This window comes from Ochotona curzoniae, unplaced genomic scaffold, assembly GCF_017591425.1.
Source record: "Ochotona curzoniae isolate NIBS_2020 unplaced genomic scaffold, NIBS_Ocur_1.0 contig_2599, whole genome shotgun sequence".
NCBI lineage: Eukaryota > Metazoa > Chordata > Mammalia > Lagomorpha > Ochotonidae > Ochotona > Ochotona curzoniae.
Genome location: NW_024465520.1, coordinates 13,875,128 through 13,900,224, shown reverse-complemented (window position 1 = coordinate 13,900,224; position 25,097 = coordinate 13,875,128). Strand labels below are relative to the sequence as shown.

Genomic DNA, 25,097 nt, shown 5'->3' with positions numbered 1-25,097 from the left:
CCCTCTAGATCTAAATTAGAGATCCAATATTGTATGTCCTACAAGGGATGGCACAACAAAGAAACACGTGAGCGCAAATGTCAAGACTGGGCTTGTGATAAACTACAAAGAAAACCAGCTCTTTTCTCAACAGACTTTGGATTATCCAAAGTCAGGTGCATGCCATCCAGGGTTTTGCATCAACACTCACATGTCAACAAGCCCCGAGACTGGTGAGGAGGATTTATTAGGTTACCAGAGAGGAATGAGCCAGTGATCAATGAGTGGTCAATTCTGCACAAAATGAATCCAGGCAATATTGAATTTTGGCAGTCTTCTAAAAATAATTTTTGAAATTCCCAAAGCAAAACAACATGTTCATTTTTAAACATATCTGGAAAAACTAACCTCCAACCATGAACTGAAAGGACAATCCAGGAAATGCAATCTCTATTAGCAGCCAATATTCAAAGATGAAAAGGGAGAAGAATTTGTGGGGCAAAGATACTCTTTTTACACAATAGATTGATACATACGTTCATATACTATTATAAAAGCCCTAAATTCCTATAAAATAAAACACTAATATTCTGGGACTCTGGTTTAAAAAAAATATGTAAATGCTCCTATGTAAATGCCAAAAAGTCTTGTTTTTCTCATATACTAAAACTATGTTCTCTGAACCCAAACACAAGGCTACCACACTGATAACGTTTGTACCCTTTGGTGGTATGAGAGGCAGAAGGGAGGACACAGCTTAGGTGCTGAAAAGAACAGAACACAGAGAGCTGAATTTATAACAGCTGGGCAGAAGCGCTGAAACTTGCCCCTTGCCTGGAAAATGCAGGTCATTAAATAACTAAGTAACACAAGGCATAAGTTCTACGTAATTTCACAGCTCTCAACTTTGCATTGGGAACAGTCCCTGGAAGCCACCCCCCCCCCTTTTTTTTTAGTCCAGGTACGGCTAAAACAAGTGCAGGAAGACTTTCTCCCTTTGGTAGTTATCTTTCTACTGACAGAGCTCAAGTCTGGTAGTTGAGTGTGGGTGCGAGAAACTACGTACACAGAACACAGAGGACGCGTGCTTTTGGGTAATCACTGTATTCCCAGTGTCTAACACAGGCTTGGCACACACTACACAATATTTGTTGAATGAGTGAATGCATGACATGGACCTAATCTAGGGATCTTGATAAATGCCCCTCCCCTACCAGAGATCTCTCAATTCCAAAATGAAAGTACAAAACTTTTCTTGTACTATTGTTGGCTTGGGAAGCCAGATAAGTGCTGGCTTTTGGTATTCTATTTGGAGAGATTTGGTGAATCACTTGACATATTACTCAGCCATTCTTGCAAACAAAACCTGGGATGATTGAAATGGAACTGTTAGTCTGGGGGTTCCATGGCTTTCTCTCCAGAGCAGTGAGGTAATGTTCCGCTTAGCTAGCCCAGACCATCGCTCTTGCTCAGGACTGTGGTACTTCCTTACCAGCAGTGAGCAAAGACCTGCCTGTTGAGCTTGTGCACCTGCTGGAAGGGTAGCTGAACCCGATCTGTCCCAGCGGGTTAGGACCTGCGCATTCCTGTCTCAGGTAGGAAAGAGAGAATGAGCCAGGCTTATTCTTGGGGTACCACATGAGTGGGTGTGGTCTCAGGAGAGGCCAAAGTAATTAAACCTGGCTTTATTTTCAGAACTTGAAATCAGTGTTTACAGATCAAAAGTAAAATAAACACTTGGCTTATTCATTTTGAAATGCACAGTTCCAATCTCAGATACAAATACATAAATTCAGCTGGGACCCAGGGTGTTTCCTCTGGATCCCCCAGGGGATCAAGCAGGCACCGTGGCTGTAGTGAGATCAGGATGAAAGTTCCTCACCTGCTTTCCACCAGCCCAAGCTCAGCGCTGAGCAAACCTCGTGCTGTCTGTGCAGTGGTTCTACTTCCGGGGGGGAGAGGCCAGGCCTCTCAGATGACATCAGACTCTTGGGGGAAAGGGACAGACTTGTCATTTCTTAAAACTTGTTTATGGGCCTGCGCAGTAGCCTAGTGGCTAAGGTCCTCACTTTGCATGCACCAGGATCCCATATGAGCATTGGTTTTTCTCCCTGCTTGTGGACTGGGAAAGTAGTCAAGGATGGCCAAAAAGCCTTGGCACCCTGCACCCACGTGAGAGTACCTGGAAGAAGCTTCCAGCTCCTGGCTTCAGCTCTGCTCAGCTCTGGCCATTGCAGCCACTTGGGGAGTGAACTAGTAGATGGAAGATCTTTCTCTCTTTCCTTCTCTCTGTAAATCGGATTTTCCAATAAAAATAAATAGATAATTTTTTAAAATTTTCAAAATCCCATATGTAGTAAGAACCTAAGTGCCCGAGCCATCACCACCTGCTGTCTCCAGGTTGCACATTAGCAGGAAGTTGGTCTAGGAGCTGAAGGAGGCATGGAACCCTGATGAGAGCTGCCATTTTCAATAATGTCCTCCCATGCCGGAGCCTCACCCCAGAAGCTCCACTGCCCCTGCAGGTCAGACCATAATAACAAGGGAATCAAGGGAAGACAACGGGTTTGACCACAGAGGCAGGCCCACACAGGTGGAACAAGTCCAAACCAAATGAGACTAAGAAAGTCTGCAAACCCATTTTTCTGCATTTACCTGCAATGACATGATAGTGCTTTCTGGAAAAGTTATTAACCCCAAGTTTTAATTATTCCATTCCATAGTTTCTCTGTGGTGCCTTATTGGACAAATCAGCCATCTGGGAGCCAGACTAAGTACTTTATCCTGTGAAATTAATAAAAAAATACACAGAGGCTTTTTCACTGTTGCCGTGTGAAATAAATAATCATTTTAGGGGAGAAAGTTACTCTCCCACCTTTGATGCCCACAAGCTCTTTTACCAATAACGGATGCTGTCCTGAACTCCTCTGCACAAATTCTTTTCTGTTACCACATGATACATTGTAATATAAGAGCAATTAATATGCAAATTGCCATCATAACTTAATATTATCTTCCCTCCTATTGCTCTTTAATTTGGTATTGAGCAGTAGAGGTTTGAGGTTTTAATCAAAGAGCATGGAATGAGGCAATTTATAAAATCAAATGGCTTTTTTTCCATTGTTTCATTCACTGTTTATACCGTCTCAAGTGTAAATTCGTCTTGGAAATGCACTAGCTCATTGCTGCCCTCCTGGCTGGACCATGACTAAGTTCAAGCTCACTGGTTCAGTTACATGCAGATTGGAGCAAGCAGTGCCAGCCTGTGCGTGCCCTGAGGCACCGTGGGCTCCGCTTCGAGTTTTACTCTCATTGTCTGTAAAATGAAGTGATGGTACTTTCTCCATCATGTGGTCATCGAGAGGATTCAACAAGACAATCCACGTTGTTAAACCTTCTTGTTGCCACATATTTTTAAAACAGAAATTCCCCAAGTATGATTAAGATCAGAGCAGAAGTATTGCAAAAGAGTCATTTTCCACTCCAGAGAGGGACTTGGCCGTACTGGTGAGCTGGTTTGCTGTGTGGTGCATGCATGGGGCAGTTAGCTAGGCAGCAATAGAAGTTACTAGAAGCATAGGAACTGGGAGCAGCTGACAAGGCCCAGGAGGTGTGTGGAGGCGGGCAGTCCAGCAGAGTCCAGCTTAGTGACTATAGAGAGGAGCCAGTTATCAGATTCCAGAAGACAGATCACGCATGGTCCAGCAGCAACAGCAACAGATCAAATCCAGAGGAAGAGTGTGGAATTGGCTAAGCTACAAAGAACAAGCAGGAGTCAGGGATCCTGAGAATTCCCAGGGAGACACTTCACTGACAGCGCCTAACATGGAGGATTTTCTCATGTGTAATTAACAGAGCATTGCATGATTTAAGCATGTGGGTCAGTCAGAAGACTTCAGTTCCCAGTGGAATCCCTCAGCTGTCTCAGGCACTGTGGGCCAAGGCTCAGTCTGTCCCTGCCATCAAGTGAAGGGCCACTCCCTGGAGCATGAGAAAACCAAGTGTCCCTGTCCAGGCTCCCTGAGACGGTGCATGAGCAGGCCTGGCAGACTGACGAGCGGGAGGCAGAACCACCCGCTTCTGGGCAGTTCGCTGGTCCGCAGGCACCTGCATGCCCTGAGTGGGATTCTGACAAAGCGACGACTGACTATGCTAGACAAAGCTTAATGACATCACTTCCAAAGAGTTGCATATGAAGTTTTCAACATTCTAATGTCTAATTTAAGCCTACGTGACAAACTAGAGACTAGATAAGGCTCCAACACCCTATATATTCATATATATTCAGTACTGGCTTTATTTCACATATTGGGTGTCATATCACTATCATCACCAATTGCTTAATCATTACTACAGTCAACAGTCTCCACGAGAATTCCAGGCAGGGTCCACATGCTCTCTGACAGGCAGTTCAAACAAAGCACTTTGAAAAATGACTCCCTGTAGACAATCGGGAGTTATTCGGCTTTCCACACCCGCACCTGAGGCATCCTTATCCCATGAGCGCAGCAGCAGGACAGAACTCAAACCCAAGGACACACCCTGACCACAGGGACCCTGCAGAGGAGGAACTATCCTCTGCTAGCCATCACCCAAACTCGATGACAGGCTGAGTTCCATAAGGCAGGACTGTTGGCAAGCCGAGCCCAGATAAAAACATATGTGACGCCCAGCGAGTGAGAACATACAGTCAGACATACAACACTTTAGATGCTTTCTATCACAATGCATATGCACAAAAGTTAAGATATATTCCTCCAGGAGTTCAATACGAAAACGAAAATATTGACTACAAACAACTTCAAGACCATCACATATCACTGAACGCAGCAGCAGTTGTTAATTTTCTAGAATTACGGCTGTGAGAAATACAAAGGAAGTAATTTCCAACATCGTTTCCAGCACTCAGATCAAATCTTTAAAGCCCTTGCATTTACACTTTCTACGGGCTTTCACACCCTGCACAGTCCATCTTCATTCTGTTCACAAGGCTGAGTTGTACGTACACTGGCACCCCAGCGTTTTCCAATGTGTTTCACGAGCGCCCTCTAGTGACACTGTAGTCAATTAGAACTAGCACAAACTGTCCCAAAGACTCAAATACCCAACATTTCAAAAAAGTAACTCATGCTGCTCCCTATCCAAATACATTGTGCTGACAATGTACACATTGAATAAACCTGAGAAGCAGGAAAGGCAGACATTTTGAAACCAATGTACTTGTATAATTACTTCATTTCTCTTCCAGAAGTTTTCATCATCTCATGCTTAAAAATTATCACAATGGCTAAGTCCACAGAACTTATTTAAACGTGTCTGATGAAGATTTCCTCCCATATTTTGCATATTTTAAAAATAAAGACTTTCAACAGATTATTCAATTCCTTAACTCTGGATCCCAGGGTTATTAAACTGATGGCCGATGGGCCAGTTGCAGTCAATCGGCATGGACTGTTTATCTTTCCAATTGTCTCCGTGGTTGCCACATTTAAAAGTCTGCATTTCTAGCATCTCCTGCGAGAGCTTCTGTCCCCAGGAGCCGAGCAGGCACTCCGACCCCCTCATCCGCACCCCAGGGTGAAGCCTGTCTTAGCCCATCAGCCACAGGCACGACTCGGTCTCCCTCTGTCAGATCAGTTACTTACCTGCCCCTGGAAACACTGAAGTCATAATCCTTGACTTTGTGTCCCCTTTTGCTTTTTCCTACAGAAGCTCTCTTTTGAATCCTTTGACCCACACTCATTTTCCATCGCATCAGCACTACACAACATGTCCAGCGGAAACACTGAAAGCAACCTGCCTTGCCAGAGGAAAGCCGCAGGAATGACAACGCACAAACGAGCATGTATCATCCCCAAATGCCATCCATTCTCTCCAGAATTAAGATCTGTCTCTTTGTGTTTAGAAATCCTGCTGATTTCAGGATGACAAAGCCTTCCCACGGAATCCCATCCATGCAACAATGCAAACAGCACAAACCCTCGCTAGCCGCACAGGACCTGCTTGCATTACCACAATTTCTCTCTTGGAGCCAAGGCCCAGGCAAGTCAACTCAAGCCAACGGAAGGGGTCACTCACGGGTGTGCTGCTGTCGGAGAAGGTGTTCATGCTGGCCGAGCTGCTCAACTTGTCAGAGGAGAGGGAGGGCGGGGACGGGCTCCTCTTCTCCAGGGGGTCCTGCCGCTGCAGGTACTCACGCCATGCGCGCTGGATGCTGCCGGAAAAGCCCAGCACACAGTCAGCTGCCTGACACTCGCACAGGAAGTCCAAAGAGCTGCTTCGGAGGCAGCTCGTGAGATGACACGCACACGACACGCACATGAGGTGTCTCCGCAAGTCCCAAGACCTGGACTCATAACCTGTTTGCTGCTGACACTGCCTCTCACTGGCCTGACTTGCACACACTTGCTCGGCTAGTTCTGACTGAAAGAATCAACTTAGTCAGAAAGAGCCATCCGTCACAGTCAAATGTATTTGCACACACACAAAAAAAATGTTCTTTCATTGCAGAAATAAAAATCTTTCAATGGCTCATGTTTTCAATAAGATTAATAAAGAGGCTATTACTCATACATCCATTCAAGCGATCATTGTTGAAGACTGTTCTGCATCAAGGTTAGCCACAAGCTCTGGGAGAGACCACAGTGCACAGCTGTCCCACAGAGCCCAAGGTGAAGGGCATCTGTGGTGACGCACAGGGCAGTGTGCACAGCCACCAGCAGAGGCTCTGCTCTGCTGACCACATGGACCAAAGCACTGTGGACATGGAGGAAATAGGTAGGGCTCGACAATGGAAGAAGTGAGAGAGACAGAATTTCAGAGTGCTATAGGAATTGAAGGAACTCAGAATTAGCCTAGATTTCGACTCAAGAAGTCCTCTAGACTCTGTAATTAGTATCAGAAAAGTCACCTTCTGCTTTGAGCAATAGAAGTCGATGTATGACAACTAAGTGCTGTGCAATCTACTGGCTGCCTTCTACACTTTGACACTAACGTTTAGGTTTGCCAAGTGGTCGTGAGCAAAACCTTGCCTCTTTCCGTGCTGCCAGGCCACGCAGACCAGCTGTCAGGTTCTAAAGTCCTTGCATGAATTCCATCACTGTCCCTTCTAGACCCCTGAACATGTTTTATCTGCAACATTTCTACACACAATCCACCTCACTCAAGTTGCTTCTGTATATACAAACTGATTTATTTTCATTTGGCTAGAATGATTAAAAGGCCATCAATTCCAGTAGTGACTGGATGTGAAGAATACAAAAATACCACTACATTATTGAGTTCTGTGTGCTTCTGCTAGTTTATTAAAGTATGTGGACATCAAGGATCAAGAGTTCATATAGAAACAGCAGAGAAAACAACAGCTTTGGCTCAGAGGCCAATTCCTTGGACCTAAGAAACACTCAGGCCTCGGGGGCTCTAACTCGGAGGCCAGGCTGGCATAGAACTGCACAAGACAAACTTCTTTTACAACACATTTTAAAAGGCAATCTGAATTATATACACGTCAAGCCCCATGGAAGTGAGATTCAACTCTACTTTGAATGACATTTGATCATTTTACTGTGTGAAGTTTGCTGAAACTGTGTCCTTATGTACTTTTCTAATTTCCATATGATTTACAAAACAAAACCCTTTAAGATTACCTGTCTGAGCCTAAGAGACTCCTTTCTCTTTTTACTTTTATTTATTTATTTATTGTATTGGGAAGTGAGAATTACAGAGAGAAGGAAAGACAGAGAGAACAATCTTCCATCCACTGGTTCACTCCCCAAGTGACCACAACAGCTGGAGCTGGGCTGATCCAAAACCAGAAGCCAGGATCCTCCTCCAGGTCTCCCACACGGGTATAGGGTCCCAAGGCTTTGGGCCGTCCTCTACTGCTTTCCCAGGCCACGAGCAGGGAACTGAATGGGAAGTGGAGCAGCCGGGACACGAACTGGTGCCCAATGGGATCCTAGCACATGCAAGGTGAGGATTTTAGCCACTAGGCTACCATGCTGGGCCTGGGAGACTCATTTCTTACAGAATCTATTTTATTAGTAATTAATGAGCTTTTTAAGGCTGTTAGTACTTCTATTCCTTCTGAAGTTTGGTCTTTGGGTTTTCAAAAACCAGGCTAAGTTGAGGCTCTCAATAGTACCTCATCAGTAAACCTGCCCATAAAGGGCTCAAAAATATGCAGCATTCTAAGTTTAAAAGTCAGAAAACACTGGCACCCTACAGAATATCTATACACTTAGAATATTCTGTGGTGTTGTAAGCTATCTGCCCCACCCCCTTTTTTAATTACCTTGACCAAATAAAAGGAAGATGTCCAACAAAACTCTTAAATATGTATGACAACAGGATGCTAGACTTTCTGTTACTGTCTATATCCACCATGCCGTGATACACTGAAGCAGCACAATGTCAGAGTCGTGACTGTTGCTGAAGGACTATGGTATTGCAGTAATTTGGGTGGTGGGGAAAAGGTTGGAGGATGGAGAGGATGGAATTGGGAACTGTATCACTGTATATGTACATATATTATGTAAGATAAAAGAAAATGAAAGAAAACGTGGTGGCCATTTGAGGCAGTATTACTTTTCAGTTTGTTGAACACCAGGGGGCAGTGTGACACCTTTGAAAACCTGAACACGCGAGGCTTCCACAAGTAAACTTGTTTTAAAAAGTCCCTTTTTCCCTCTCTTCCAGTTCTATGGAACTAGTTTTCCTTGAGCCAAAGAATAAGTAAACAAAATTATTTCCTTTCAAATGGAAGTTCATCGTCTTTTAAAAATTAAGATAATGTGTCAATAGTAAATACTTTAAAAATGTGTTTAGAACACTTAAATGCCCACTGACCATTACAGTCAATGACAACATATATAGAAGCAGCCTTGTTTATTTGAAAACATATTGAAATATTGTTTTTCAAACAATATAAAATAGAGATCTACTTCTTACATTAATTTGTTCTCCATAATGACAGCTTTTTAAAAAAAGATTTATTTCTTTTAAAATAGTTGCAGAAAGAGATGGAGAGAGAGAGAGAGAGAGAGAGAGAGAGAGAGAGAGAGCTTCCATGCACCTGTCCACTTCTCCAAATGGCCTCAATCGACAGCTAGGCCAGGCCAAAACGCCAGGGTCTTCATCAGAGTCTCACAAGGAGGTGGCAGAGACTCAAACACTTGGGCCTTTTTATGCTACTTTTCCCAGGTTTAAGGACTGCGTGAAAACCTGGACAATGTCCTTAACTGGCATGTGAGGTCAAACAAGGCAGGGCAGAGGCCTTTATTAAACAGCTCCTCTGCTTTCCTGTAAACGGGGACACTGTGTAGCCAGCACCCTCCCCATCACAGAAATGGTATTTCCACAACAGGTCACGTGCTTTCTGTCCCACTGACGGCATGACCTGCAGAGACTGCAGCCCTGAAGTCGCACAAGCCATCTCCCTCTGCTTTTCGACTCGACAAGGGAATTTCAACCAAACACAGAAGCACCTTGCCCCACAGACTGCAGCAACCACGCTCAGCTGTCTCATCATGACATCACTAATTCCAGTTCCCAGGCCTCCACTGTGGACTACAGACTACCTGACACTTTTATTTTTTGAATTGAATGATGCTATCAATACAATTCTGTAAAGGTCTGTTGATGTTAGGGCATGCACCTTTTGTGTTGCTATATTTTGAATGATAAAGCACGGGGGGTTTGGTTAGGGGAATTTCTAGTTAGCTTCTCTCCTATCAGCGAGAGCATAGCAGCCCTACTTGTTTTATGTAAAGTGCAGGTGGCACCCTCACACCTCCCGGGCAGTGCTGGTGGCAGGTGCATGTCCTCACACACAGGAGTCACTGAACTGGACTAAGTTCTCCAATGAGACTCAAATTCTATTATTGAGCAAGATTAAGTTTCTCTCTCTCTCTCATAACCCCTGCAGTGAGTGCAAAGGAGTTCAGAGCTCTCAGGAGAAACGGAAGCCCCTCCTTTGCACCTCACTGAACTCAAGCTCCTCCTTCAGGGCAGAGACACAACCAGCCCCCCCACCCCGCCTCCATGCTGACAGGCATTGCGGCACAGAGCCCTTAGCTTCACCGCTTCCTGCTCTGGGCACCTGCTCCTCGGCCTCCACTCACAGAGAATGGTAGAGACTAAAACAGACCAGGGAGGTTTCCTAGCATCACCTCTGCATTCAGAACAAACTCTCCAATTTTTCACACACCCACTTTCCTTTCCAGCACTTTTTCATTTACTAGGAATTTATCTTAATGAGAGATCCCAGGGCTTACTGGGAGGAGTTCCAGTTGGCTTGGAAGCCAGGGTGGGACTTCATCCTGAGAGGCAGCAAGCTCGTTCCTGGAGAGCCGGAGAGCCGTGGTAATGGAGAGTCGGGAAAGGGGATAGTTGCTTTTATCCAGCAGGATGCCACACATCTGTGTCATTTATCCAGCAGGATGCCACACATCTGTGTCATTTCTGTTTCAGCTTTTATTATTCTCCCGAGTCTGACAGCTCAAGGCGCCTTTTCCAAGCGTGACTTTTCCTTCAGCGATCCTATCTGCAGTGAGTACTGAGTCTGGCCAAGCCCACTTAGTCATGTTTACAATCACGGACACACGCCTCTTGGAGCATTACGCTATTGGTGTGAGCACGTATGTGCAGGTGTTTATGAAATAATCCCATGAATCTCACTTCATCCTGGCCTTCCAAGTGGGTGGCAGGGGCCCAAGCACTTCTCCGGGCCATTAGCACAGGGACCTGAATCGGAAGTGGAGCAGCCTGGATTCAACCTGACTCACACAAGGGCTGCCAGCACGCAGTCCACTGTGCCACATGCTAACTCCTGTGTGTCCCCCTGAAGGCAGCGAGAAGATCTCCCACAAAGCAGACACGAGCAGTGTGAAATCACCTACACAGATTCTGCTTATTTCATCTCTAAGGATTGATATTTTGTCGTATGATAGAGTCTGTCTCACCCCAGATCTTACTGCTGCGTGTCTGCTAACATTGAGATGCTGCCAGCACTACCGTCACGCACTGATCATTTGCACGAAGATAGGGGAGCTTACACTGGCCTGCACTAGAGTCTGGGAAGAGAGGCCAGCACTGTGGCACAGCGAGCTAAACCACTGCCTGAGATATGGGATCTCACGTGTGAACCAGTTCAAGTCCCGGCTGCTCTGCTTCAAGTCTGTCTTCCTACTAATGCAGGTGGGAAGGCAGAAAAAGACTGCCCCAAGTGACCGAGCCCCTAAAATCTAAACTGACAGAGTTCTAGGTTCCCGACCTCCAGCTGGGCCATCCCTGGCTGTTGAGGCCATTTGGGGAGTGAACCAATGGGTGCAAGGTGACCCTCTGTCTCTTCCTCTGCTTCTCGCTTCGCCTTTCAAACAAACAAAAGACATCTTAGAAATAAAAACATAGGATGTAAGGAAAAAAGACAAGGAACGAGAAGTTTTTTTTTTTTCCCTAAAATAACTGGGTAAGAACTGGAATGAAAGAGAAAGAAGACAGTTAAAAGGTTGTGCATGTAAGGGTGTGTGTGTGTGTGTGTGTGTGTGTGTGTGTGTGTGTGTGTGTGTGTGTGTGTGTGTACACTCACACAAATCAAAGAAACGGCTTGAGGTAGAAAAGACCAAGTTGCTTAGAGGCAGAATTAGCCGTGTTGTTAAGTTGTAAGATAGTGAAAAATGCTACTGGAAGTTCTTTAGGACTGTGCTCAACCTAAAACGAAACAACAACAACAAAAAAACAAACAAAAATCCCCAGGGCAATTAAGTAATTCCCTGCACTGTCCAGCAGATGGTGCTGTGTATCCAGAACAGCCTTGCTGCTGCTTAAAACAGGCATGTGTCAATCATTTAAATGTGAAAGTATGTGTATTTCCAGCAGTCAAAATTCCACAGTCATTCAGAATAGCACAACACACGAAAAGTAGCAGTGATGATGCGATTTAAACCCCGAGATAACTTACATTTTCACCTTTGATTCCAAGGGCTGTAGACTGAGGGGGTATTTTTCAAAGTTATTCTCTGCATCCATGGCCATGGCCAGTGGGTGACTGAAAACAGAAGCAACGTTTCAGTGTACCTCAATACAGACAGTTCTCTTTGATAGCAATAACGCTGCTAACCCACATGTATTTGAAAAAGCAGACGCAGGCTTAATTTTGCGCATTTTACTTTAATTTGTTCAGAGGAGTCACAACATTACAACCCAGTTCTTACCATTCTCTACATCACAAAGTACTGGTTGACAGATTTTAGCAGCAGGCTCACCAGGCTTACTCCCACTTCCCATAGTTTCAGAGCCAACATGTTAGGGAATATATTTTTATATGCCAATCCAGTACACAATCGTGTGTGTGTGTGTGTGTGTGTGTGTGTGTGTGTTTGAAAGAAAAGTTTCAAGAAACATGATTTATTTAAGTATGTGTGATATCACTTTTTTAATTTCATGATTTTAATGTTTCACCAAACTGATTTAGCAAGTCAGCAGTAAACCATGGTCTCTAATGTGGCAAGCAATGCTGCCGGGAAAGGAAAAGCACTTGAAGCAGGGACTGATGGTGAATTTGGTGTTCCGGGATGCTGTGCAGTGGGGGTGAGCAGAGAGTAAAGGAAAATTAACTAGGAGGTTCCTTCAAATTGGTCAGGCATCGAGGACCAGGATTGTGATACGGTAAAGAATAGAGTTGATAGGAAGCTGTGTTGGTGATATCCCTGGGACTATAAGCGCATTTTCTCTAGAAATGAACAGCTAAGAGAAAAAAACACAATATAGCAGATAAATTCTTACATGGCCACCAGGTGGCGCCATCGGCCCGAGAGCTTGGTGGCTGTACAGGGTGCTCCTGAGGAGCAGGATACACTCGTATTCAGGGTCCTAGCGAGCCTGGGACCTCACAACAGGACGACAAGGATCCTCTAATTTCACAAATCACTAATTACAGATGCATGAACTGGGCAGTGGACATGTGGGGATGCATTGTGGATCCTGCAGAAACACAAACTAACATCTATGAAGAGAAAAAAACTTCCGTAATGTTAACAAGCTCTTTTGGGAATGTAACTTCCACAGCAACAAACTGTGGAGGACACTCATTGGTTTACATTGGATAGCTTTAGTGTACTCCATCAATAAGTGCCAGTGAGTAATGAAGCAATTCTACATCAGTAGAACATGTGAGTCATACACCTCTCTTTCCAGGGACCCAGTTTGATGCAACAGCTACACAAGCATGGCAGCCAGCCGACAGTCCACTGAAGTTAATAAGTGATTATCATAAACAGCAGCAGTGTAAGCCACCTAATAGCGTGACAAATTGGTCTCCTCTGTTTGGGGCAATGGCCAGAGTTCACTGAATGTGTGTGTGTGTGTGTGTGTGTGTGTGTGTGTGTGTGTGTGTGTGTGCACTCGATCACACTGGGATGGTCTGCCATGTGTATACATTCACGTGTGTGTGTGTGTGTACTCCAAACATGCTGGCTTGGCCCCACGTGCATATGTGTATATGAATGCTTATGTATAATAAATGCAGTAGATTGCTGCTCTGTGTGTGCATGTGTGTGTGTGTGTGTGTGTGTGTGTGTGTGTGTGAACAAAAGTCCTCTGCTGGCTCTGCTTACGGGCTTAGATAATACTGAGTCCCCGGTTTTTCTCCCATCACACTGTCTACCACAAAATGCTGTTAAGCATTCAGAAGAAATGTAATGTTCCAAGGGGGAGTAACCGATCAGCTGCCATGACACCACTATCACTTAACGCACGGTCACTGCGAGTAGCTAGATGATTTACATCAGTGTCGAAGTCAGCCACGGTGCTAATGAAATGCCTAATCTGCTCACGGCAAGTACGCCCATTTCTCAATCACATTTGACAGCTTTCAAGGACACAGCCCTGCCCTGAAGCAGGCCAGGGAAAGCTCCAGAATGCAGCCAAATGCACCAAGTTAGTAGGGCTGGTGACCAAGGCTTATAACAGCCCTGCTGAAGAGCAGGAGAAGGAAGGTAACCGCCCCTCCACACTTTCCCCACTCCTCCAGCAACCCAACTACTGCGTTCTGAGGGCTGACTTCAGTTCCTGTCCCTGAACCCTTCAACCATGACTGGAAAAACAGACCGCTAACTTCCAGAGCTGCTTTTTTACCAGGATGATGGCTAGAGAAAGGGGGGCAGAGTGGGGACAGGAGGTGGGCGGAAGCTGGTGTACACCCCATTCATTTTCACACATCTCCCTGAGAGTGGGCAGCTGGGAGAGGTGTCTGTTGCTGATAGCGAGGGGTTTACTATAGAGTTGTGGTCAATTAGCAGGATAAGAAAAACTTCAGCAGTTCATTTCCTACATTAAAATCAATAGCAAAAACCCTGTGCAGTCGAGAGCAAGAACTAAATGGGCTGAACATCACAGAGGAAGGATGTCCTCAGAGAATTCAACTGCCTGAGCTTGTCCAATCCCTGAAAGCAAACTTGAGACGCAGTGCCTCCTGAGTCACCTGGAGGAAGCAGCTAAGAAAGCCCGATTCCCCTGCCTCATCCCCAGAGAGCTGGGTTCCCTTTGTCTGTAGTGAGACGGAAGCCAGGCTGTTTTCACTGAGCTTCCTGGGTGATTTTAACAGCCAGGCTGAAGACCGAGACTTCATGTTGTTACATTACCAGCTCCCATGGAAGAAAATCTCTTGTTTCAGCTGAAAACTGGTTGTTATTACTTATGGAGGCTGGAATGATTGAACTGTCTCATTCCCACTCATTCATATTAATGAACACTGGAATCCTGGGGATTAACGAAAGCCAGAGCTATCCCAGGAACTTCACCTGAGCCCTGACTGAAGGTGCCATCCAGTGTGGTCATGTAGTGGAGTCTTAGGATCCTGGAGAAACAATGAACTCAAGAAGCTGTTCAAACACCGACCCAGGAGGAGAGGGAAGGCGCCTGCTGTCCGGGCTCGTCCCGTTTAATGTCCCGGGAGGACTAGCAAGTCAATTCTGTCGTCTTTCTTTTAAAACTGGGCGACCTGGGGCTACACAATCTGTCCAGACTCGCAGAACTAGAGAAAGGCAGAGAGAAGTAGCCATTGTAAGGCTTTCCAGGTTCAGGCCTGGTTTTGACTTTGCAAAAAGAGAGTCATTTGTGACTTCCTGGGCACTTTGGGTATCTGTGAGCTTCAACTATGAAGTCTTCCCTTCTCTGAGCCATGTCACTATTTCTGTACACAGCCTGCTCAGTAATCCTTGTTCCACTCTCTACAGCCAGAGAGAATGGGGCAACATAGGTCCTCTTTTATAGGAACATTCCTTCAAATATTTAAGGATGGCTGTTTTGATACTCCTACCCATCTTCTGCTCTTTTGGAGTTGTTTCTCATGCAGCCCAGCACTCCTTCCCCTCTAGTCCTCTGGGGGACGTCAATTCGCTTTGTAAAAGCTGTGGCCAGTGATGAGTAATCTTAGAAGCCATGTGGGGTTCAATGACTGGTCCAGAAAATAGAGGAACTAAACTGGGGGCTGCAAGAAAGACTCAGAAAGAATTCCAACCTGGGTTTGATTCCCACCCTTACCCCCTGCCAGTTGAATATATTTGGCAGGTAATTAACTCTCCTCTGAACTTGCACCAAAGGCCTATGTCAAAAAGCAATGACCAGGATTTGATGAGAAAGTGTTCAAAATCACTCAATAATACAGAATTCACTGACAATTCTCAATATATCCTGACAGTGTGTGCTAATTTGTCTAATATTACTCTAGCATTTTTAGAAGAAATGTAAAATCATGAGTTAAAGTCAAACAAAACCTGTAAGCATTTACTCACAAGGTGATACTAGTGTGTACCTCTCACGTGCTCTCATTGTAGTACTCTTTTTAGAAATCCAGATGAAAGGCTCAATCTCATCTCTTTTTATTTTTAATGCACAGTTGTGTTCCATTCTGTGATGTTATTTTGAGTATCCATTCTTCTCGCCTTGGTATTTTCTGCCTGTTACTTAACAAAGTCCTTGATGAAAAGCCAAAGACAGGGAAGACCTAGGCTTCAACTCCCAGGTGTCGTACAGTCTGCTAATCAGAGCAGCAGGTGTATCACCACTCAGCTACCCTTAAATCAAACTACATCTCAAATGACTCATATCGCTTGACACTGACCACAACAAATTTATAACAAATTATGAGACTTAACTTACTTGTTTTTGTCCTTCCAGAAAGTTTCTCACCCATGCCAGCTGTATAAAATCATAGCAAGTGGGGAGTGAACACTGTGCAGTGTATTAAACTGACACTTGGGGTATCTGTATCTCAAACTGAAGTACGTAGGGTTAAATTCTGCTTTCACTTCCCACTCAGCTTCCTGCTAAAGTGTGCTCCAGGAGGCAGAGGGTAAGGCTCAAGTGAGACCTGAATGCAGTGTCCAGTTCCTGGATCTCACCTGGTCCAGCCCTTTCTGTTGTAGACATTCGGTTAATGAGTCAGCAAATGGTAGAGTCTAAACCCTGCCCCTACATCCCTGTGTGTGTGTGTGTGTGTGTGTGTGTGTGTGTGTGTGTGTGTAACTCTGCCTGTCAAATAAATAGAAAATAAACATTTTCCTCAAAAAGTAGCAAAAACTTCTTTCAATATCATCACTTACTTTTCAAGCAAATATTTTTCATCATTAACTTGCTCTAAAGGATTCTGCAATCTTTTCAGTTCTTCCTGTAAATAAAGAAAAAAATGTATCATACAAATTGATACCATGTGCTCCTGAACATTATCTGAGAACAAACGTTGAGATAATTCAAATACTACATGATTAAGAGTTATAGATTTTTTGATGGTTATGTGTCTTTAAGCAAACAATACATTTTGGTCTGAATCAAATTAGAATCCAATATTGTCACTTAAATTATGTCATTTTTTAATTACCAAAGAGAATGCTTCGTGTTCTTTTTCTAGATGAGAGACAAGTTTATATGAATCCTCTCCTACTCTTTCCACATTCACTCTTGACAATTTACTGTTTGTTGGATAAGAGACTCAAGTAACTATGTACTGGGCTGGGTCTGGCCATTCAGCAAACATCCCCTTTTGTCTCTTGGTGACCTATTCCATGTCAACCAAGTGTGCACTCACTCACTCTCATTCTCTCTCTCTCTCTCTCTCTCTCCCTCTGTCACACACACACACACACACACACACACACACACACACACACACACACACACACACTCACACTCCTTACTTTCCAGTATCAGTAGTCTCTAATTCCATTTCCGTGGCCACAGAAATGTGAAAAAAGTTGGTTCAAATTCTTGCTGAGACTACTTGTCCCTGATCTTGTCAATCACAAAGGATTTCAGCTGTGCCCATAAAAACCCTGTCCCTGAGCAACATAAATGAGGGAACTAGTACTTCCCTCAAAAGTAAACAAAAGACCATATCAATCTTAGAGCTTCAGGGTGAAGATATTGAGGATCTCCCAAACAGGAAATACAAGAAAAATCATCATAAAACTCTTCAGACACAGTGAGAAAGGATGGCAAGAACTCTAGGAATTCAAAGAATATCTCACCACAGAGATCGAATCTATAAAACGGGTCCAAACTAAAACACATGAGCTGAAGAACACAACAGAAAGCCTCAACAACAGAATGGATGCTGCAGAAGACAGAATATCAGAACTGGAAGATAACCAATTCAAGAACACACAATTAATTAGACATATGGAATAGAATCTGAATAAAGCCAAGAAATCTATCCAAGGAATGAATGACAACATCACAAAATTGAATATCAGAGTTATAGGAATTCCTGAAGGACTAGAAAGAGGTAGAATTACAGAAAGTGTTCAATGAAATTATAAAAGAGAATTTCTCAAACATTGAGAACCTAAGGGAAGAACACACAGGAAGGACAGAGAACCCCAAATAGAATTGATCCAAAAAGACTCTTATCCAGAAACATTGTTGTCAAGCTTCCTCAATTGAACATAAATCTTAAACCAAGCACCAAAAAAAAAAAAAAAAAAGATAACATACAGGAAAAGCCAATCAGAATCACTGCCAACTTCTCAGAAGAGACCTTAAAAAGCAGGAAGAAAACAGAGTAACATTTTTAAGATCCTAAAATAGAAAAACTGTCAACCAAGAACAATATATCCAGCAAAGCTTTCATTTGTGTTTAAAAAATATTTCCACAGTAAAAAAGAAGCTAGAAGACGTCACCAGCACTAAGCCAGCCCTGGAAACACTGCTCAGAAACGTGCTGAAGTCAGAAAGAAAGGAAGTTAACCAAAACCAATGATGGAAAAGGGGAAGATCTTCCCATTAAAGCTGCAACACACACACACACACACACACACACACACACCCCAAGACTAATTCACAAGCTATCAGCATTAACTCTTACGTGAATGGCCTAAACTCATCAGTCAAAAGACATAGATTATCAGAATGGATCAAAAAGCAGGACCCATCTAAATGTTGCTTACAGCAGACACATCAAATCAACAAAGATAAATGGAAGCTGAGAGTGAAAGAATGAAAAAGGAGACTTCATGTGCAAAAAAGCTGATGTAACCAGCCTACTATCAGGTGATGCAGATTTCACCACGAAAGACATTAAAAGAGATAAAGAGGTTCACTACATAATAACAAAAGGAGCCAGCCACCAAGAAGAAATAACAATAAATGTATATACGCCATATCCTTCCATCCCATGGACACTGAATATACATGTTTTTCAGCTGTACATGGAACCTTCTCTAGGATCCACGATATTACAGGTCTCAAAACAAGCCTCACCAACTTTAAAAAAACTGAAATCATACCATGTATCTTCTCATACCACCATGGAGTGCAGCTAGTGATCAATAAATCAAAATATCCCAGGAATTTGTAAACTCTCGGAAGCTGAAAAACATGCTACTGAATGAACAATAGGTTAGAGGAGAAATTTAAGCAGAAATTTAAAAATTCCTTAAAATTAATGAAAACACAAAAAGAACATGCCAAAACCTAGGGGACACTACCTACGCAGTGTTAAGAGGTATATTTATTGCAAGTGATGCTTACTTTAGAAAACAAAAAAGATACTATGTAAATAAGCTAAGTATATACCTGAAGAAGCTAGAAAAACAACAGCAAAATAATTTGAAGAACAACAGGAAAAAAGAAATAGTCAAAATAAGAGAAGAAATAAGCCAAATAGAAACCAAAAGAACAACACTCAAAATCAAAGAGTTGGTTCTTCAGGAAAATAAACAGAACAGACACCCCACTGATGTGACAAATAAAAAGCTAGAGAAGACAAGAATTAATAGTATCAAAGATGAAAAATTGAACATAACAACAAATACCTCAGCCATACAGATAATATTCAGAGATTAGTACAAGCAACTACACACCAACAAATCAGAAGACTTCCAAGAAATGGATATATTCCTGGACTCATACCATCCATCAACACTAAATCATGAGGCAACAGAAAGTCTAAATAAACCTATAAGCAACACAGAGATTGAATTAACAGTTAATGCCCTCCCAACAAAGAAAAGCCCGGGTCCAGATGGCTTCCCTGCTGACTTCGACAAAGCATTCAAAGTACAACTGACTCCAATTCTTAATACACTATTCAAAACAACAGAAAGGGAGTCAGTCCTTCCAAACTCTATGAGTCCAACATCACCTTAACACCAAAATCAGACAAAGGAAGCTATGGACTGATATCCTTGATAAACAGAGATGCTACCAGCCAAAAGAATGCAACAATACATCAGGCAGAACATTCGTTTGGACCAGGTGGAATTTATTCCTGGCATGCAGGGATGTTTTAACATATGCAAATCTATAAATGTGAGACAATACATTATGAAACTGAAGAACAAAAGCATATCGCAGTCTCAATAGATGCAGAGAAAGCATCTGATAAATCCAACACCACTTCATGCTAAAAAACTCTAAGCGAGATAGAAATAGAAGGAACATTCCACAACATAGTCAAAGCAATTTATGAAAAACCCAATGCCAACATCATATTGAATGTGGAAAGATTGGAAGCTTTCCCACTAAGATCTGGAACTAGATAAGAAAACCCAGCATTACCGCTGCTATTTAACATAGTACTAGAAGTACTTGCAAGAGCTGTTAGACAAAACAAATTAAAGGAATTCAAACTGGAAAAGAGGTAGTCAACTATCTCTGTTTGCAGATGGCATAATTCTATACATAGGAGAACCAAAAGACTCAACAAAGAAACTGCCAGAAATTATAAAAGAGTTTGGTAAAGGGCAGGGTACAAAATTAACAGCCCTCATGTATAAAACAACTAACTCCAAGACTGAAAAAAAAAAACTAATCGGTATAGTATCTTTCAAAATAACAGAGAAGACACTGAATGACTTTGGAATAAACCTAACTAGAGACATGGATGATCTCTATGATGAAAATACAAAACCTTGAAAAAAGACATAGAAGACTACCTTAAAAGTGCAGAAATATACCATGTTCCTGGATGGGCAGAGTCAACACCATCAAAATGTCCATATTACCAAAAGCAATATAACTTCAATGCAATTCCAATCAAAATATCAACAACAAAATTCATTGAGCTGGAAAAAATGATACAAAAGTTCATCTGGAAATACAATTACAATAGGTTATAGTAGATAATAAATAGCCAGCACTATCCTGAAGAATAAGAACTTAGGTGAAAGGATTACAATTCCAAACCTTAAGGCAGTAGTAATCCAAACAGCCTGGAACTGGTACAGAAACAAAGAGGAAGATTAACGCAGCAGGATAGAAACACCAGAAGAGAGCCCACACGTGTACAGTCATGTAGCATATGACAAGAGAACAGAAAAACAACCCGGGGACAAGAGATGATCTCTTCAACAAATGCTGTTGGGACAACTGGATGGCAGTCTGCAGAACTAAGAAACAAGACGCCCACCTTTCACCGTGAGCAAAGATCAAACCTAAATGGATAAAACATTTAAGTTAGACTTAGAAACCATCAAACTATTAGATGAAAATGTAGGAAACACTCTACAAGATATAGATACAGGCAATGACTTCTTAGAAAAATTATCAAAAGCAAAGGCAGTCAAGACCAAAACAAACAAATGGAACTACATCAAACTAAGAAGCTTCTGCACAGCAAAGGAAACAATCAACAAATTAAAAAAGCAACCAAAGAGTGGGAGAAAATCTGCATGTTATGTGACAGGGGACTTATATCCAGAATATACAAAAAGCTCCAGAAACACAATAACAGCAAAACAAACCAACCAGTTAAGAAATGGGTGAAGGAAATAAACAGACACTTTTCAAAGGAACAAACCCAAATAGATAACAGGTATATGGGAAAAAAAATGCTCAAGCTCCCTAGCAATAAGGGAAATTGAAAAAAAACCACACTGAGGTTCCACTTAACTCCAGTGAGAATGGCCAAATACAGAAAACCAACAACACCTGCTGATGAGGATATGGGGGAAAAGGAACCCTATTCCATTGCTGGTGTAATTGCAGGCTGGTGCAGCCACTGTGTATGTCAGTAAGGAGAATATTCATGCAACTGAAAATTCACCTACCCTATGACCCAGCAATCCCTCTCCTGGGGATATATCCAAAAGATCTGATACATTCACGTGATAAAGCGACTTACACCCCTATATTCAATGCAACACAATTAACATTTGCCCATTGAAAGAGGACTGGATAGAGAAACTGTGGTACATCTTCTCTATGGAATACTACTCAGGTATTAAAAAGAATGAAATTCTATTGTTCGTATCCCACTGGGCCTAACTGGAGACCATTATGCTAAGTGAAATGAGCCAATCCCAAAAAGGCAGATATCATTTACTCACTCTAATATAACACAACGTCCATTGAAAACGCAAAGAACAATAAAGGTGAATGAATACACACATGTACCGTCACGAAGGTTGTAACGGAGATCAGAGTACCAGAAATCAAAGAAAATCAACAGAATGCATCTTTACTAAGGAATGAAGGTAGACCCCCATTGAAACTCCTAAATATACCCAGACAACAAAAAATCAGGATCTCTGCTCTTGCCTATGGCAACACTACTATGACCGACAAAAAGAGCAGAAAGTTGGAAGCATTTTTCTTCCATCTCCCATTTTAAATGGTTGTTTTCTCCTAATGCTCTTTGTTAATACGGCTGAGGGTTCTTGCTTGTTTCAATTTTCAGGTTTTTTCGGTGTCAAATCTAATTATGTTTGCTGTGAATTTTACCTTTTTGAACTTCCTATTCATTTGAGTCTTTTTCAATAAGTCATTCATTAATAGAGCACCCATATGAGACATTTTATTGTTTTTAAACACCTGATATTCTAAATGTCCCTTTCAACACTGTTTTTGCTACATATCATTGGCATTGATATTCTTGTTTTTATTGTCATTTCATCAATGCCACATGGGTCTTGCAATAGCATCATTTTCTGCAAAGATTTTGATCTTCCTTTTCATCACTTTATCAATGCATTAGTCATTCTGTAGCATGTTATTTGGCTTCATGTTGTTGTAAATTTTCTGTTTTTCTCCTTGCTGTGGTTTATGTTTTCTGGCTCTGTATTTAAGTGGATGTATAATAGAAGTATAGTGGAGACTGACATGTCCAGATGTGGAGACATAGTGCAGTACGCACCCCTGCATCCAGACCAAAGATGGACTCTTGGTGAAACTGCTGAATCTATCCTGACAGTAGGATGCTGGACTCTCTGACACTGACCATGTCTACAATGTCAGGAAACACTTCACTAGTGGAAATCCCAGAGCCTGTGGAACTGTGTCATTGAGTAAATAACTGAATAAGTAAAATCCTGTTCCTGAGAAGACCGCCATGCTTCAAGGCCCTACCATTTTCCTCACCAGCAGAACCTGCTAAAGCACCCGGACTCCAGAGGAAGGCACAGTGAGAACTGTAGTCATCCCTTGGTATCTCAGGGAGATTTCCTCTAGATCCCCAAATGGATATAAAATCCAAGGATGCTCAACTCCTTTGTATGAAATGGTGCAGTGCTTGCATACAAGCCATGCACTGCTTTCTATATACATCTAACCAGGTCTAGGTTAGTTATTATACCTAACACAATGTAAATGCTACGCAAATACTCATCGTATTATATTGTTCAACGAACTTTGACCCCCCAAAAAATTACTGTACATTTTCAGCACAGATGCAACATTTTTTTGAACGTTTTCCACCTGCAATTGGTTAGTTCTAGCACCTTGCGAAGCAGGGTTTGAGATCCACTCTTCCTCATACAAATGTGAGTTTGAATCACCCACTGAATCTTTGTTAAGCACAGGAAGCAGATTCATCTTTAGCATAGCTTTTTTCTTGTTCCTGCTTGAATTACAATAATGAGATCCACTGGACAGAATCCACTGTATTTTTAAGTAGGAGAAATACAAATTAAAGACAGTAAAATACAAAAAGAAAGAAGGTGGCAACTGAGGCCCCAATGAAATTATGGTACTGGTGCTGCTTAACTTTGAGCCACCAACATTTGAACCCTTTCTCATGTAAACAGACCCAACTATGAATTTACTCATCAATACATGGCTAGATATATACAGACAAGTAACCCGCATTTCTCTGTTCATAACCCCTCAGTGGTTCTCTGCCACTTTGAGAAAAAAATCCAAACTGATCTCCAGGACTATAGAACTTTCTAGAATACAAACCCCTTCCTACTGCTGACTTCCTGCTACCCCCCACCACCCTACCCCACAACCACGCACAAGGCTCACTTCCTCCAGCCACCTGCGTCTTATGGCATTTCAGAAGTAGCTGAGCTCATTCCCTCAGATCGTTTCATCTTAGAACACTGAGTTCCACACTCCCACACGGTTGGTTCCCTGATTGTATCCAGGTGTCTGCTCAGACACCGCCTTCTCAGTGAGACCTTCAGTGGCTGAACTTCCAGCATGGTACCCACCACCTGCTCTACACAAACCATGCTTCAAGGTTTTGTTCCTTCCCTTTCGCTCTGTATCATTTCCTAACACATCGTGTTTGTGTTAGGTTTTCATTTGTCTCCCTCAACTAGAAGATAAGCTCTTGTTTTCTGCTACACCCCCCATTACACTCTTGGTGCCTACACATAGTAGTTCCTCAAGCAAAGTTAATCCTTTAAACTTCAGAATTTGGAGACTTTCAGTTGCTGGATTTTAACGTGTGAGGAACTCTTGAACTTTGGTGGAAGTACGTTTCTGTGACAGGTGCTAACTGAAACAAAAGGGTAACACTGAAAAGAAAGCAAATCAGAAGAAATCAGAACCAAAGGCCAAAGTCCTGGTGATGCTGAGGACTTTGGGATCTAATCAGAACTTAAACCAGATCTTGCAGGAGAGCAGAGGCATGCATGTAGCCTAGCAGTTAAGCTCCCACTGGGAGGTTCATACCCTATATAGAAGCTCCTGGGCTTGAGGTCCATTTCCATGCTCCATTCTAACTTTCTGCTAATGAATACCTTGAGATGAATGTAACACATGATGGCTCACATGGTTGTATCCCTGACACACACTTGTGAGACTCAAATTTGAGTTTCCAGTACTCAGTTTTAATCTGGTCTTACCACAGCTGTTACAGGCTTTTGGGGAGTTAACCAGCAGATAGAAACCTGTCTCTCTCTGCTTTACAAGTTAAACAATTAGATCTTAATGGATTTGTTGGCTTTATATGCTGAAGTCATTCTCATTTGCCTAAAACATTTCCAGTTGTAACCTCTGCTACTTTTCAACAATTCATAGACTCCCACCTGGAAAATGATAGTATGAGCCACAACCTACGTCTGCTGAATACAGAATGCTCACATAAGCCATGGAATCGAGTGTCGGGTGCTCCATTTCCTTGTCTTATTCTGACAGTATCTTTAAAAATGTCTTATAAGGCATGAAGCAGGTCATGGTCTCCAATACTTTTTTATCAAAAGCTGCTGATTGTATATCAAACAGTGGTGACAAAAATTTCATGTGAAGGACACTTCTGCGTCTTCTGAAAAATTGCTGCATTCTTATGTACTATCCATTTTGTTCCTGGATCTCTTGTGTATAAAATAAAGAGAAATTCACCTTAGAATCTAATATTAGGTTGTATCTGCCCCTATGATATGATAGTACACTTCTTTTCA

The 25,097-nt window shown here is 42.6% G+C and overlaps 1 protein-coding gene across 2 annotated transcripts in view; it reads right to left on the bottom strand.

Moving 5' to 3' along the window:
- Nucleotides 1–25,097, bottom strand: part of LOC121152692 (IQCJ-SCHIP1 readthrough transcript protein) — a 694,065-nt gene that overhangs the window by 535,846 nt on the left and 133,122 nt on the right. Inside the window, exons 2-4 of one of the 2 annotated variants that reach the window (XM_040974870.1) lie at nucleotides 16,581–16,645; nucleotides 11,939–12,025; nucleotides 6,058–6,193 (exon numbers count right to left, since the gene is read on the bottom strand). In XM_040974870.1, coding sequence (XP_040830804.1) covers nucleotides 6,058–6,193; nucleotides 11,939–12,025; nucleotides 16,581–16,645 — 288 coding nt within the window. The remainder of the gene's footprint in view (nucleotides 1–6,057; nucleotides 6,194–11,938; nucleotides 12,026–16,580; nucleotides 16,646–25,097) is intronic. The other variant, XM_040974871.1, reaches the window with a different exon arrangement.